General features: G+C 35.8%; 1 protein-coding gene across 1 annotated transcript in view; it reads right to left on the bottom strand.

Annotated features, from left to right (window-relative positions):
* Nucleotides 1-17016, bottom strand: part of ULK4 (unc-51 like kinase 4) — a 536768-nt gene that overhangs the window by 476208 nt on the left and 43544 nt on the right. Inside the window, exons 14-17 of the mRNA XM_081284376.1 lie at nt 16415-16475; nt 14113-14294; nt 13277-13323; nt 5503-5581 (exon numbers count right to left, since the gene is read on the bottom strand). Coding sequence (XP_081140502.1) covers nt 5503-5581; nt 13277-13323; nt 14113-14294; nt 16415-16475 — 369 coding nt within the window. The remainder of the gene's footprint in view (nt 1-5502; nt 5582-13276; nt 13324-14112; nt 14295-16414; nt 16476-17016) is intronic.

The raw sequence follows: 17016 nt of genomic DNA, 5'->3' as shown, positions 1-17016 counted from the left end.
CATGCTTATGCACAAACCTGCATACTTACATACTGCACACTCACATGCTTACACACATGGTTACGCTCATGCTCACATGTACTCACATCACACTTATATGCTTCCATGCTTGAACACTTACATGCTTGCGTACTTTCACAATACTTACATACACTTAGATGCTCGCATGCTTAGACTCATGTGTACTTACACTTACAACACACACTTACATGCTTACGCACTGACACTTGCACTTATACCTTACATACTTACATTCATACATGCTCACATTTACATGCTTACACACGTTTGCACTCACATCCTTACATACTTTCACACACTTGCATATTTACATGCTTACTCATAAATGCTTACACACATGCTTACACATTTACTTATACTCAAATAAGAATGACTGTGCAAGTGTGTGTGAGTCTAAGTATGTACACATACATGTGGAGCAGCCCTTCACAGGCTATTCCAACTCAAAGTAAACACAGTTCCTTACAGAAGTGGCTTCAAAGCTAGGGGATGATGATTTCCAAGCAACCCTGTGAAATGCTGCTGCCAGGAAGCAAGCACATCTTTGGAGACAGTGGCAGGGTCACGTCAAAAGGAGCAATGAGTAAACCTGAAAGGACTCTCAATGGACAGATGTGGGCCAAAAAAAGCAACAAAAAGACTAATGACCACAAAGGAAATAAACATGTGTGTATGTTTATATATATTTCTCAGTACAAAAAAACCTCAATGGATGTTTTGGAGATAAAGGCATGAGCTTATCATTTTTAAAACTGGCCTATAAAGGGAAACAAGCACATATCCTGCCTTGCTAAACACATTTTAGAATAACCAAATGGTTGATCAAGGAAAATTCCTCTAAGAAAAACATTCAACTATCAATGGAAAAGGAGTTACTGAATGGAAAAAATCATTACTTTATAGTCCTCAAGAATTAATACATCTAGACAATGATAATCTTTGTTAAAAGTTTTAAATGAAAGTGAGGGATAAATTTATAGTAAGACTAACATCTGAAACTATCGAGTAATCCTAATACACAAATAACGAGATAACCATATGTATGCTTTTCTCTGTGAGGCAATGGGAAATACCACAGCACCAACTAAGAATTCTAACCCCCATCACAACCGTCCAAAAAAGTGAACTTGGATCTAATCAAGGGGCTACATCTAACCAATCTTTTCAGGCAATGCAGGTGATAGGGGACTAAGTTAAATGATAGCATAAAGCCACAAAAAAGTTTGACATTCCACTTTCAACTAAGACAAATGGAAATCTCTCTGTAATAAATGAATGGTACCAAAAGTAATAGGGAAATTCTGATAGTACTTTTTCGGGTGTAATAATATAATCTGGGCTATATTTTTAAGTTCTTTTCATGAGAAAAAAAATGAGTGTGAGGAAAATGCGATTTTCTTGAAATAAAAAAGAGAAAGGGAGGGGAAACAAGATGAAACAAGATTTGCAAAATGTTGATAATTTCTGGAAGTAATGAAACCTCATTATTCTACTCTTTTATATATATTATGAAAATATTCCACAATAAAAATGTTAAGAGACTAACCTAATGTCAATATTCCTTTCAATTCTAGAATTTTCTGCATCTATATTCAGTTTCCTAAAATATATTCACTACATGCTTGAGACGACATGCAGCATAGTACCAGAAATATTCCTTACAAATTATTACACTTGGGGGATAGTAGGGGATAGGAAAGGTAGCAGAATACAACAATTACTAATAGGGCATTATGTAAAATTGTGGATGTGTAACCGACGTGATTTTGCAATCTGCATTTGGGGTAAAATTGGGGGTTCATAACCCACTTCAATCTAATGTATGAAATATGATATGTCAAGAGCTTTGTAATGTTGTGAACAACCAATAAAAAAAATAAAGATAAAATAAAAAATTAAAAAAAACAAATTATTACACTTAAAGAGCCCCAGTAATTAGAATGGCAAATGTATTTTCAATAAACTAAAGATGACTGTATTTTTCTATGGAAAAGAAGCCAATAAATCTATAAAAAAAAAAAAGAAAAGATCATGACCAGTTCTTATCTGTAGCTAGGAAGAGATAAAAGAAACCTAGAGTATATCATAAGGATAGCAAAATAGATTTTTTTATTGGTTTCTTCTGTGTTTTAATATATATTTATATATATTTTATATATATATTATATATATACACATATACATACACACACACACACACACACACACACTATACTTTTATCATCATTCTTTTAATCATTTGTTTAATCCTTAAGCATTAACAGAGTGCCTGAAATACATATGCAACTTGGCTGGCTTGGCACTGTGGGATACAAAGGGAGTAACAAAGTAAGATTCTTATGCCTTTAAAATACTTACTGGATCTTCAGCCTATGTTTATTATTCATGGGTATTAAAATGATTAGAGAAAAATTCATCAAACACCTGAAGTTTTTAATGAATGATTTAGTGAAAAACTATATATAAACACCCAACTGCATTATACAGAAAACTAGTCTCAAAAGCTCTGAGCCAAAGGTTCACCAGTGGCTCCACACAGTCCCGAAGTCCCCTCAAATCATGTGCAAGATGTTGCATGAATTTTTCTGGAGAGGATATCCTGGATTTCATTAATCTGATTGACCTAAAATGTTAACAATCACCAATAGAATGAAGCCAAGTTTTTTAGAAGAAACTCCTAAAAATATGAAAACACTATACTGTATAATACCTGCTGAATTTCCATACATCTGCTTCTTTCACAAGATAAATTATTAAACGTACATAACATTTTTCCAGTGTTTGAGTGACATCTAGTGGTTAAACTGTCAAATCCAATTGCTCACAAAAGAACTGAAAAGTGCTTTAAGAAATAAAATTTAAAATGGCATCACGAGGCCTGGGGGTGTCACTCAGCGTCTGGGCACACACTTAACATGAACACAGCTCTGGGTTCAATCCCCAGCATAAAAATAATAATAAAGACTGCATCACAAAGGAGCACCTGGCATGATTTCAACTTATGATGTAAACTCATTATCGAATAAAATTTCTTTCACTATGTAATATGCTGAATTCAAAAGTTTACTAGATAAACAGAGTATTACTTTTTTTTAGTGAAATAATTATTTCTCCCAAGTCTGCATCCAAACACCAGTGAAAAGCCAGGAGGGAAACAGTGCAAGAATAAAATATACAGAACCTCAGGAACTAGTGCCTGGCCTCTCAGCAGAGGCAACATCAGGAATACTGTGTTGTGAGAGGGACAGCAACAAGAATTGGAGAAATACTGAAACACTACGTACCCAGCATCCAAAGAGAAGGAAGCACAAGCCAAGAACTCTAGCTAACAGTACAAACCACTGTGCAGTTCAGCTCTCAGGCAGCAGCAAAAGCATGTACCAAGAGGATCAGACCACAGGGGAGGAGATCCCATCACCCAGGGTATGGACAGGTCCCAAGTTCCTGCAAAGGCCCTCTGTCCAGACCCTTGAGGATTCCTATCACAGCAGAACATTACAGAGGGTTCCAAGCACTAAGATGCCACAGGGGTTAAGGGCAGCATCACAATACAGCCTTGGCCTGTAGCCTGTCTTCCCCTAACTAAGCCACAAGGCAACTCTCCTCTCCATGTACCTTCCACAACACCCACCTTCTCACCTCTCCCCCGCGTTGTGGGCTGAAGGGGAGCTGCCCTTCTAGGGAGGAACCACCACAACCCACGGTCTAGTTCTGAATATATGATCAGTCTTTCCCATACAATACCTACAGGTGTCTAAAACAATAGTCTATGACTGAGATTCACTTGGGCCTGTTGCCCAATGCTGCTGTTCATTACTCTCAATGCTATTCATTCAGCACTGACTAGCACACTGAATGTGACACCCTTCACTCATTCTTCTGTTGATGGAATATGGATATGGATTATTTTAAATGTGGGGCTATTATAAATAATGCTGTCAGTATGTATCTATTTGTGTCATTTGGCACATCGAGTTTTAAGGTAATGATGCTGGGTTACAGGTAGAAATGTTTTCAGCTTTAGGAGACATGGCCAAGAAGTTTTCCAGAATGGCTACATTCATTCATACTCCCCCTAGAAGCATCTAAGAGCTCCTTCTATCCAGTACTACCCACAACCATGTAGGATTGAGAGACTTTTTCATTTTTGCCCATCTGGTGACCATTTTTGACACTTCACTTTTCTTTTCATTTGCATTTCCATGACAACACAGCATTTGGAATATTGAACATTAGAATTTATATTGGACAGACTTCTTGGATATTATAGTCTGCTTTCAGATATTATAGCAATTAGCAAATCTGTCACTCTTCTAGTATATCCAGGAAATAAGTATATGTGTAAGTACATGCAAGTATGCGTAGGTGACTAAGAACCTGATGCAAGTCACCATCACCTCTCACATTCTACACTAGTCTGAGTCTACCTTACCCTGTCCCTGAAATAGAGTGATCCTTTTAAAACATAAGCACAACAGTGTACTCCTCTGTTCTCAATCTTCCAGTGGCCTCCCATCTCATTTTGAATAAAATCCCAAGTTCTTATCACATCTTACAACAAATCTACATCATCTAGTTCCTGACACTTCATCTTCTACCAATCGTCTCATCAGCCCTATATTCACCCCTCCTTCTTCCTTGAAACAGGCAAACCACACTTCTTTTACCTCTAGCCTTTTGCAAATGCTATTCACCCTGTCTCAAACACTCTTCTGCCAGATAGTTCACTTCATTTTTTCAATTCCTTCAATTCAGGCCTCTGCTTGGATGTTTCCATCACTACAGAAAGTTCATTTGGACAGTACTTAGACAAATAATTCCTTTAAATGCTCCAATACCACATCATCAGCTTCTGCTCTACCAAAGCCCCTCTCCTTACCCCGAGTTTTTGACCCTAAAAGCTTTGGTATTTTTTATGCATTTTGACTCTTGACTCTTTCCCATTCCAAGGAATAAAAATCCATTACCAATTGACCATACTTCACATTAACAGGACAGGTAGAAAGCCATTTTCAGTATTCAAAGTCACTCATAAGTAGTACAATAGTAGTATTCACTTCACAGAACTTAAAATTATTAACTAAATAAGAAAAAATTCCCAGTATCAGTACTTGAAAGAAATGACTGATTGATACTAGAAATATCCTTAGTGCATGAATCATCATTAAATACTGGAATCAGTTATCAAGAAATAACTGACAACTGGTGAGGATGAAAACAAAATCAAGGTGAAAAGCCAAAAGAATTTCAATTTGAATTACACAGAATGATTCAAAAAGGCCTTGTATTCTGCCACACCATCTTCAGTAACAGACAACTGTTGTAAATAAGCTTAATTCTATCCAGATCCTCATTTTACAATTGCCACAATTCCACAAAGAAAAATTAAGTGAAGGTCAACATAAAGCTGTATGTTCTAAACCACGGGGGAAAAAAAATCTTTTTTGTCATTCATAACATGTCAGTAATGAAAGAAATTACCTCAATAATGGGTGTATTTTCCTGGAGCTCAGTTGTGTGTGAAGCCAGCAAACCAATTACCCGAGCAACTTTGGCCCGTCTGTAAATGGAGAGAATACAAACTTTGAAAAGAAGAGTTGGGACCAAAGAAGTCAATACTAGCTGTCACATGCTTTAGATATAAGAATATGAAATAAAAATTCAGTGTAATAGGACAGGCCTATAATCCACACGTACAATGCCCAAAGAAGCCATCCCTCATGTATAAGGAGAAACTTGGAACAACCATGTCCTTTGTAATGCTATTATGTTGACAAAATTTAAACAAGCTATGGTTTAATAATGAAACGGAAAATGGACTTTTGAAAAGGCCTTAACCTGAGACAAGAGAGAAATACTAATTAACCCTTTTATGTGAGTACACAGGCATTTGGCTTAAGGTCTCTATTCCACTTTTACTGAGCTAATGAGTTTCTATATAGGTGGTAAATAATATGAGCACCGTTAAAAAGATTATTTGTATTTTAATTAATCCTATTTAGTTTTAATGATGCTTTTCTTTGGCATCTAGCAAAAAATGAAGTTGATAAATAATTAAATTAAACTTCAGACCTCGGTGTGGTTTGAAATACAGGAAATTAATACTTTTTTCACCAGAAAAGAAATTGGGAAGTTGATGAGAACCACATTTAGTGACACCTGCCTGTTTCCTGGCTCATCAGCATGCACTAATTTTCACAGTTCCTTAAACATTTCCAGGACCCATGCTACTCAGAAGTAGCATAGAGAAAATGTGCAGTGACACTTCTGACAGATAATTCTTACGGAATTCAATTCTCTTAACATATGCAGATAAAAGTCCTAGCCATTTAATGATTACCATCCCACTTCTGAATATAAAGACTGTACTTTAAAAGTGATCATTTTGAAAAAGATTTGGTAGGATATTATACCAACTTACAAAATAAAGAAGCTTCCAGTCACCAGTTTGTCATTGTTATGCCTTGGATCCTAAATGTCTCCCAAATATCCATTAGTTAAAAGGCTTGGTCCCTAGCCAGTGGCACTACTTTCAAGTTTTTTGAATGAGGTATTTGTCACAGCAACAGAAAGCTGACAAACAAGGCCACTGAGTAGCTGCAATTGCAACCAAGTCACTTGCTTTATTTCCACGTGTGCAATTCAAACAGGTAGCTGCATTAAGATCTAGTTGGGATTTTTCACAATTGTAAAACAAATGCTTGTTATCAAAAACTCACCAATGAATAGACAATATGAAACACAAAACCTGTTTTCAAAAATAAGCTCAAAAATATTTATGAAGGGCTGGGGCTGGGGCTGCCTAGTACAGCGCTTGCCTAGCATGTGTGAGGCACTGGGTTCAATCCTCAGCACCACATAAAAATAGATAAAATAAAGGTACTGTGTCCAACTACAACTAAAAAATTTTTAAAAAATTTATGAGACACTAAATCATTTCTCAATCTACAAAATTAAATATTAACAACTAGATTTATTCAACTAAAATAAAAATATATCACAACATGGTAATACTTCTAATTTCCCCAGAAATAATTTCAAATCAAATAAGAGAAAATACCCTACCTAAAAACACTAATACTTTTCAATTATAAACTTAAAGTAATAATGACAGTAGTCCTCAGTTTATAACAAAAACTTATATACAATAATACTCTATATACAAGACCCTCACAAGCCTGTCGTTTTCAGAATTCAGGTTTCTTCAATATGGCCACTCCAGGTTCTAATCCCCTCCCCAACTCAGCACAGTCTCCTAAGAACCATCCTGTATCCCCAAGAACATCTGGGGCAGCAGTGTCCAACAGACTTCCATGTAATAACAGGAATGTTCCATGACCACACTCTTCAATGCAGTATACACTGAAAACATCACTAATCATGCACATAAAATATGCCTGTTGCAAGCGAGAAACTTAATATTAAATTTTATTGAATTTTACTTTAACAAACTACATGTAGTTAGTGGCTATCATATTAGAGCTTAGAGCTGATTTAAATTTTTGTAGTTACTGTTCATTTGTTTATTCAATTATTATCTACCTCCCTCAAGGTCAACCCTTAAAGTCAATGAAGGCAGAGCTTTGTTCTGTTCACCATTGTGAACACTGAGACCAGTGCTTGGAGTACAAGTATGCCCTTTCTAAATGTCTGCTAAACAAAAATGATCACACCATCAAAAACTAAGTTACTACATGTGTTAGCAGGAAAGGAGTGGATAAAACATATGGCTGCACATTGCAGAATTCAGAAGTGAAGCAGAAGTGAAAGTGAATTCAAGGCTGAAGTGAAGCAAAGCAGAATTCAAGGCTAAAAGCATTAAATGAGAAATTCTTATAAACTAAAAACTGTATGACCTACAAAAAATATAAGGTATGATCCCTCATACAACAAATAACAAAGCATGAAAGTAAAGCCAAAGGGAGTCAGAAATTTCAATCTACTTCTTCCCCAAGCTCAGCAATAAAAAGTGAGCATACACACATTCAAGCATCCAGTGGTAAGACCAACAAGGCTAATGGAACACATGTATACACCAAACTCTACACCCTGGAAGAAGATGAACACTCTTACTCAATGGAAGACTGTACAGGACAGTATCGATGACTAGGAACCACATGTCCTATGCATAGTCTTGAGTCCACAGTGAGAAGAATGGGGGCAACAGTGCCCTGAGTAGTTACTCATCTTTTATGTGCCTGGGTCTTGGTTACCTCATAAGTTCAGAAGGACTAATAATATGTACTCCCTCAAGTTGTAAGAATCAAGGGACATAATCCACATGCAGAAACTATCTTGGAGTCTGAATTGAACAGGTTAGCTACCATTATTGACCATATTCGTGGCCTAATTTTAAAAATTGATTTGATACAAGACCACAAAGATAAATTAGAACACTCCCAAAAGCAGAAATATTACATAGAACTCACTATTATAATAAAAATAGAGAAGTGGAAATGATAAGCAAAAAAGCCTTGACACCAACAAATTTAGAAGCACTTCTGTGTATATTTTACAATAAGTAAAAAATGAAACCTCCATAAATCACAATCATGTTAGCAGACTAGACACTGATCCCTTCAAGAATCTGTTAAAATAGAAAAATTATTTTAACTCCATGATAATTAGAAACAAAGAAGGGCTGAAAGTGGAATAGAAAGTCCCAGATGACAAACAGAATCACACAGCGAATAAAAGAAATCCCTAAGGCCGGGCGTGGTGGAGCATGCCTGTAATTCCAGCGACTCAGGAGGCTGAGATAGGAAGATTGAGAATTCAAAACCAGCCTCACCAACTTAATCAGGCACTAGCAATTCACTGAGACCCTAGGGCTGGGGATGTGGCTCAGTGGTTAAGCACCCCTGAGTTCAATTCCCAGTATAAAGAAAGAAAAGAAAGGGAGAAAAGAAAAAGAAAGAAACAGAAAGAGAAAGAGGAGAAAGAAAGAGGAGAAAGAGAAAGAGAAAGAGAAAGAAAGTAAAAGAAAAAGAAAAAGAGAGCAAGAGAAAAAGAGAAGAGAGAAAGAGAAAGAAAGAGGAGAGAAAGAAAGAAAAAGGAGGGAGAAAGAGAAAGAAAAGAAAGAAAGAAAGGAGAGAGAGAAAGAAAAAGAAAGAAGAGAAAGGAGAGAGAAAGAGAAAGAGCGAGAAAGAAAGAAGAGAAAGAAAGAGAAAGAAAAAGAAAATACACCTGTCCACCAGCCAACAGATCCCACCTATTGATACACACGTCCTCTCCCTTAAAGGAGAAACACTAAACAAGCATGGAGGAAACTGGTGTTACCACGTTATACATCATTTAATCATATTAAGTAAGAATAAAATATCGTCAGGCATTTGAGAAATAAACAGCATTAAAAAGCAGAACTATAATGAAAAAGAAGTGACCTACAGGTTCAAGAGATAAGCGCACAAGTTTTATAATACTAATGCCTTACCTTAAATATTAATTATATTTAATCCTAATATATCTCAAAGAATTTTTTTGAAACAATCCTAACATTTATCTCCAATACAAAAGTATATTTCATACCAAATGTAGGCAGGAAGAAAGAACAGAGAACAAAAAAATAAAAACTTTCAAAAATGATTATTAAAATTCACTAGAAATCCTAAAAAATAAGCCAGGATAAATACCAAACTTGATGACAGAGAGATACTGAACAGCAAGCAAAGAGCAAGGCAGTTCTTCAAAAGACTGAACACAGCATGTCAACTACTAGTTACATTTGTGATGAAAACATTTAAGTTCAGACAAAAACTGGCATATGAATATGAACTAATACTTAAGAGATGGATGAACCTTGACCTACAAAAAATATAAGCCTGCAAAATGACAGAAGTTAGGCACAAAAGGTCACATACTGTATGATTCCATTTATTTGCAATGTCCAGTATAGGACCCAAAAAAAAAATCAACATAATGTAGGTAGGTGGTTTTCAGAGGCTAGAGGAACAAAAGGGGTACAAGGTTTTCACTGGAAGATAAAAATCTTCTGAAATAAGATAGCAGTGATGGTTGCGCAACTTTGTATGTACTAAAGCCCAAACTCTACACTTTTTAAAAGTTGATTTTATAGTGAACTGTACCACAATAAAAAGGACAAAGTGAGAAAGCAAAAGAGTTTGAGAGAAGAGTCAGACAAATCCCACACCCATACTGCTCCTATTTTCAGGAGCAGAAAAGGATGAAATGGTGGAAGGAGTTAAGAATTTAGTAGAGCAACTGCTATAACATGTTTGTAAAAAGATTCCTACATATGGTCTGGTAAAAACTTGCCTGTACTGGAATGAAAAGAAAAGTTCAGACAAAATAAAGCAAACTCAAATAAGATACACACAAGTTGAGGTTGGTCCCAGTTCCTGCAGATCTACAGTCAGCACAGGGGAAGACAGCACAAGTCCAAACTGTGGCATGGAGGTGAATGTGGCTGCAGGGGCAAGACCACCTCCCGGAGCCACTGGGTCTGAGAGAAACACCTAAGGAGGCAACTACTCCAGAAGCAGAGCCACGTACAGGCCTTCTTGGAAAAGTAAACAAAACAAACCTACAGAATAATGAAATTTGATCAACTAAGAAGAGAATTTGATCATAGAAATGGAGGAAATGTTCTAAAAAGATGAGCATTTATAGCTGGGGTGGTGGCTCAGCGGTATAGCGCTCGCCTCGCACATGCGAGACCCTGGGTTTGATCCTCAGCACCACGTAAAAATAAGTGAAATAAAGGTATTGTGTCCAACTAAAAAAATAAATATTAAAAAAAGATGAGCATTTAACCACCTCATCTTATTCAGATGTAAAACTATTACTAAAAAAAATAGAAAAAGTACTTCCCAAAATTCATTTTTTTAATTTTATTTATTTATTATTTATATGTGGTGCTGAGAATCAAACCCAGTGCCTCACACATGCTAGCCAAGTGCTTTACCACTGAGCCACAACCCCAGCCCCAATATTCATATCTTAATGGACACTTAAGTGGCTAAAACAGTCTCAAAAAATTTGGACCTTTCACAATTTCAAAACTTAAAACTACAGTAATCAAGACAGTGTGGTATTAGCATAAAGTCAAAGATCTAGACAAATGGGATGGAGAGCCAAGAAATTAATCCTCACATGTATGTGTAAACAATTTTCAACAAGGGTACCAAGACCATTCCATGGGGAAAGGAAAACCTTTTGACACATAGGTACAGGTAAAACAATATCCACACACAAAGGCAATCAAATTTTACCCTCAATTTACACCATTTACAAATACTAATTCAAAAACATAAAGATCTAAACTTTAAAACAAACTATAAAACTATTAGCAAAAAAAAATAGGAGAAAACTTTATGGCTTTGGATTTCACACTGACGTTCTAGATAAAGCACAAACAAGCAAACAAAAACTACTTGAATCAAACTTCATCAAAATCAAAACCTTTTATAAATCAAAGATCACTACAGCACAGTAAGAAGGCAAAAAACCCTCTGGACGAAAGAAAATATTTTCAAATATCTTATTTGATAAGAGTTAATACCCATGATATATAAAGAACAAAAATAAATTACTCAATTCAAAATTGGGCAAAGGACTTGAATAGACATTTCTCCAAATAAGATACAGATAACCGACAAGTACCTGAAAAGCTGCTCAATATCACTAGTCACAAAAGAAATGTAAACCAAAACCATGATCTCCAACTGGAAGAGCTATAATCAGGAAAATAAACAAAGACCAGCATTCATAGAACATGATTCACAATGGCCAAAAGGTAAAAACAATGCAAGTGTCCAACAGATGAAAGGATACATAATATTAGAACAGTATTTGACCTTAAAAAGGAAGGAATCAAATTCTAGCACATGCTATAACTTGGATGGACCTTGAGAACACAAAGCTAAATGAAATAGCCACACACAAAAAGACAAATATTCATACTTCTACTCATATAAGTACACACAATAACCAAATTCATAGATATAGAAAGTAGAATTGAAGTAACACACACAGGTATCAATATAGAGAGAGAATGAGGAGAAACTTTAAAATTGTATCGTGACTCTAATTTTGTTTTCCTATATGCAGAACAAACTTGGAAAACTGAACAAAACTAGAAGCAGCAGTTTCCTTATTGAAAAAGAAGGCTCCAATCAGAAGCCTTGTCTACCTTAATATTTATCATTTTCCTCAAAACTGTTTTACAGTTAAACTTCAATTTAAAAAATGAGGAAGTTTTAAAGCAGTACTTGGAAAGAACTAACGCCTACTCTAATGTCACTAGGGGGCACTCCATTCAAAGATAGAAGCTTTAAACAAAAGTATTTTAATAAAAATTTCAATGGTTCCTTTTCAATGAACATACAACAAATCTCATTAAATGCTCAACTATCACCTTTTTCTTTACACCAAATTTTACTTTGGGAGAGTAACATTGGAAGATGCATCAGGATGATTAACTAAAGCATTTTGTGCACTTTGCCAGCAGGGAAAAACAATTACTATCATGCCACTACCACAATTCACAAAATTCTTTCACCTCCCTTTTCTCATATGTTTCTCCTAATAATCATGAGATAAGTATGCATGATAATAAGAACTACAAATTCCACACCCCCAATGTATATTAAGCACCCACTAAAATGTACGCGCTGTAAAAGATTTTCCACATATTTAGTTTATCAGGTAGTTACACTATCCCCATTTTACAGATAAAGAAAGTGAGGGTCAGCAGTTAAAGCAATTCTCCCAGGGGGAAAATCTGCAATCCACCACACCCAGGTCTGCCTCTGTCCTATGCACACTTCCCAGGAAGCAGAGACTCAGAAGAAGATTTCAGCATTTGGCTACATCTCATTGGCAGCCAGAGCCCTGAGCCCTCTAATACCTGATGCAAATGTGCTTTTCACTCTGGCTCGCAGAGTCCATAAAAAGTGCACTTCTTCCCTCAGGAGTTTACAGATCACAGGGAAGCTATGTGCTGGAGTACATAAACAAGTAGCAACGGGAAAACTCACAGGAGTGTAACAGGAAACACAGAATCCATTCCACAATGAATACTCAAGAGTAACAGTCAATAAAGTATCTAGACATTGCTTAGAAAATCCCAGAATTGTGTTTATAGTAGGATAATGTCTATTTTTAAATATTTTTAAATGAACAAATCAGGATGCCTCCAGAAATTGCATTTAGACTCAGCACTTGTTATAAATATGTATTTTGTAATAACTTCATAAAACCACAAAGAACTCTTTAAAATATAAATGTTACTTACATATCCCAATTTGGAGCTATTCGCAAATGCTGGATTAGCAACTGGAACTAGAATTTTAAAAATACACGTTTAATTCATGAAACCGCACAGAAAGTGATGACTAAGTTAACAAATCAGATCTTTACACAGCTAAAATGTAAATTATACACCAAGAAAGTAATTTACAAATATGCAAAGCACTGAGTACATGAATAAAGTAAAACCAAAAACTAAGTAATTTAAGTTTTTCTTACCATTTAATGCCACTTTATATTCCACTCCCACCTGACACACCAACTATCAAAAGAAATCATTAATACTATCTTAATAGTATTAATGCAAAATGCACTTAATTTTTTTTTCAAGTTAGTTCCCAAATGAGGTCCCTTACAGAAAACACCTCCAAACCACTGTAATTTCTCCCAGAAGAGGACTTCAAAAGCTCTGCCAAATCCCTACAGGTTTATTAATAAGCCAAGACATTCCAAGCAACAATATTTCCAGGGGCAACAGAAAATAAGTCTAGACCCTTGAGGCCTCCCTTCAATGTCCTCTCAGAAGCCTTGGCATTGACCAGGTTGGCCCAGTCAAGGGGCCCCATATTCCAAAGGACAGTTCAATGCATATGTGAAAAATTTCTTAGAATTAAGTTACATAAAACAAAAGCTGAGAATCACCAAAAAAAAAAAAAAAAAAAACCACCACACCTTGAAATCACCAATTACCCAGTGCTTTTTTAGGCCAAAAATTAAAATGGATAATTTTCATGAACTTAAGATCTTGTAATCTCCAACAGCTAAGCATATGAAGGCAAGTTGTAGGGATTCTAGAAAAGGCTTTTGCCTCACTCTACCTACCAGGGGGGAATGGAGTAGCCTGGTGGCTACCCCCTTGTGACCAGCCACCACGCATAAATAGCAAAGGAGATTCAGCTTAGCTCGGGAGGCCGCTGTGCTCTTCTCAGTGGAGTCAATCTGTGAGCACACTTGTTGCAAAAAGTCATTCCAATCTTGGTCTTTCAGAAATAACAACTTGTCAACTGCAGAGGAAAAAAATATATATATATACTTTTAGTAATATGTGAAAAAAAAGTACTGCTGAAAACATGAAAAATAAAACAATTTTGAGAGCAAGGATGAGGACAAAGAAAACCTTAACACTGTCAAACCAAAAACACTCCACAGTTGACACTACTTTTCATTGTCCTATAGTTCTCATCTGCATCTACCCAAGGAGACTTCTTAACTACTTCAAAGGAAAGCTGCTCAAAAAGGCAGGCAGATGAGTAAAGGAGAACTGTTCTGCAACCTAGGACTTAACAAAATATAAAGTTAGATAAAGTTGTATTTCAAGAAAACAAGATAGCCTTTTTATCTTTCTATCAGCCCAGCCCTAAAATACTGAAAAAGCCATAGGTTCTACAGTTGTTAAAACATGCCCATGAGGGCTGGGATTGTGGATCAGTAGCAGAGTGCTTGCCTCGCACTCTGGGTTCAATCCTCAGCACCATATAAAAATAAATAAATAGTGTCCATCTACAACTAAAAATAATATTTTTTTAAAAGTGCCCATGAAATTACTGCTCACTATAACCAGGTTTATACAATAGCTGGAATCACCTAGAATTCCTACCTCCAAGTCCCTATACAAACAAAAGGCAAAGGCTAGAAAATGAGATACCATCTAAAATGTGCAGACACACATGGTGGTGCATGCCTGAAATCCCAGTGGCTCAGGAGGCTGAAGCTGGAGGATTCCAAGTTAAAAGCCAGCCTTAGCAACTTAGTGAGATTTTGGTCTTTAAAAAGGGTATAAGGAGAGTAACTAAGAACAGAGTAAGGACGAAGAGCATGAGAAGAAGATTAACATTAAACAGGGATGAGAGGTGGGAGGGAAAGCGAGAGAGAAGGGAAATTGCATGGAAATGGAAGGAGACCCTCAGGGTTATACAAAATTACATACAAGAGGAAGTGAGGGGAAAAGGAAAAATAATACAAGGGGGAGAAATGAATTACAGTAGAGGGGGTAGAGAGAGAAGAGGGGAGGGGAGGGGAGGGGAAGGGGGATAGTTGAGGATAGGAAAGGCAGCAGAATACAACAAACACTAGTATGGCAATAGGTAAATCAATGGAAGTGTAACTGATGTGATTCTGCAATCTGTATACGGGGTAAAAATGGGAGTTCATAACCCACTTGAATCAAAGTGTGAAATATGATATGTCAAGAACTATGTAATGTTTTGAACAACCAACAATAAAAAAAAAGGGTAGGATGTGATTCAGCATTTAAGCACCCCTGAGTTCAATCTTCATATTAAAAAATGAATTAAAATGTGCATACTTTCAGCTGATCTTTTTAAGAAAGATAAACTGGAAAAATAAATTTATAAATAACTCAAAGGGGAAAGAAGAATGTTACTTCAGATAATATTTCATAAATAATCGTTGGCACTGAAAGCACTATGAATAATATTTTGCTTCATTTTAGTCTTTCCAAAACAACCCTCTTTGAGATTTTGGGGCTTTATTAGTTAAGGTGACCTATATAAAGCATTAGTTGGTTTATTCAAATTTAAATACTTTATTTTGAATTTACTTCAAATCATAAATACTACATGACTATAGTGAAGAATTCTCTCCAAATTTAGCTTAACAACTTGAAGTATCATTTGTTCAGCTTCTTCAATCAGGTGAAGGTATGTAAAAGTTTCTGGTGTACACTCAAAATTAAGACATTCATTAGCTGAAAGGAAACATAACAAACATTCTTTAAATATCTCTATTCAAACACAATCCTCACAGCAGTACTCTGAGTAAGACTCCATTTCTTCATTATGGTCCCAACCCTGTTACCCAGAAGGGCTCTGTAAATCTAAGAAATTCTACTAGCTCTCCAAGGGAAGGGAAGGAGAAGACTCTCCATTCACTGATAGGAAAACTCATCGACAAGTGTGCAGGACAGCCAGAGCCAGCTGAGGAACATCAAAAGCTGGCAGGAATGGATTGCAGATGGTTTATGATTTGCATAACACTGCCCTGAAGACATAGCCAAATAGCAAGACAATAGAAATTTATTTATTCCTACACAAATTTCATTTGCATATAAATTTTATATTTGAATCTGAATTCAAAATGTTTGATAAGCCATTTATGAGCCTACCTGAATGTGCTGGTAGATGCAATATTTTTGGATCAAATTTAACTGGCGGTTGCTTCAAAATCTGTGGTTATAAAATAAAAAAGAAATCTTTTAAGATGCATTCTGAGATTCTGAAACAGATATGTGTCCTAAAATGTCCCCTACAGAATATAAATCAATGAGGAAAACAAATGCTGTAAAATTTATCATAAGAATTCAACAGTGCTATTTCAGATTAAAATATAGACAATTTATTTTTAAAAATCATTTCAACTGATATCTGCAATAAAATACACCTTCACAAAAAAGATTTGCCCTACCTTGGATTACTCTTCGACTAATTTGTCTAGGTTAGAAATGTCAGCATTTGACAAATATTTACTGGGTACCTACCAGAGTGAGAGAGTATTCTAAGCACTAAGGTGGGTACAAAATAAAAGACACGATCCTATTGTCAGGAGGCCAATATTCTTGTCGGGAACATGAGATAAACATTTGTTAAACTACAAATACAATACAAAATATTTAGCAAATCAAAACATGCAGGACATAATTATAAACAAAACATTTCAGAGAAATTTTTTAAATGTAATTTAGAGAACAGATGAAAAACTTCTAGGCTG

Source organism: Spermophilus citellus (genome assembly GCF_964194105.1).
Source record: "Spermophilus citellus genome assembly, chromosome: 3".
NCBI classification, from domain to species: domain Eukaryota; kingdom Metazoa; phylum Chordata; class Mammalia; order Rodentia; family Sciuridae; genus Spermophilus; species Spermophilus citellus.
Note: the sequence above shows the minus strand (reverse complement) of the source record. Positions and strands in the feature narration are given on the sequence as shown.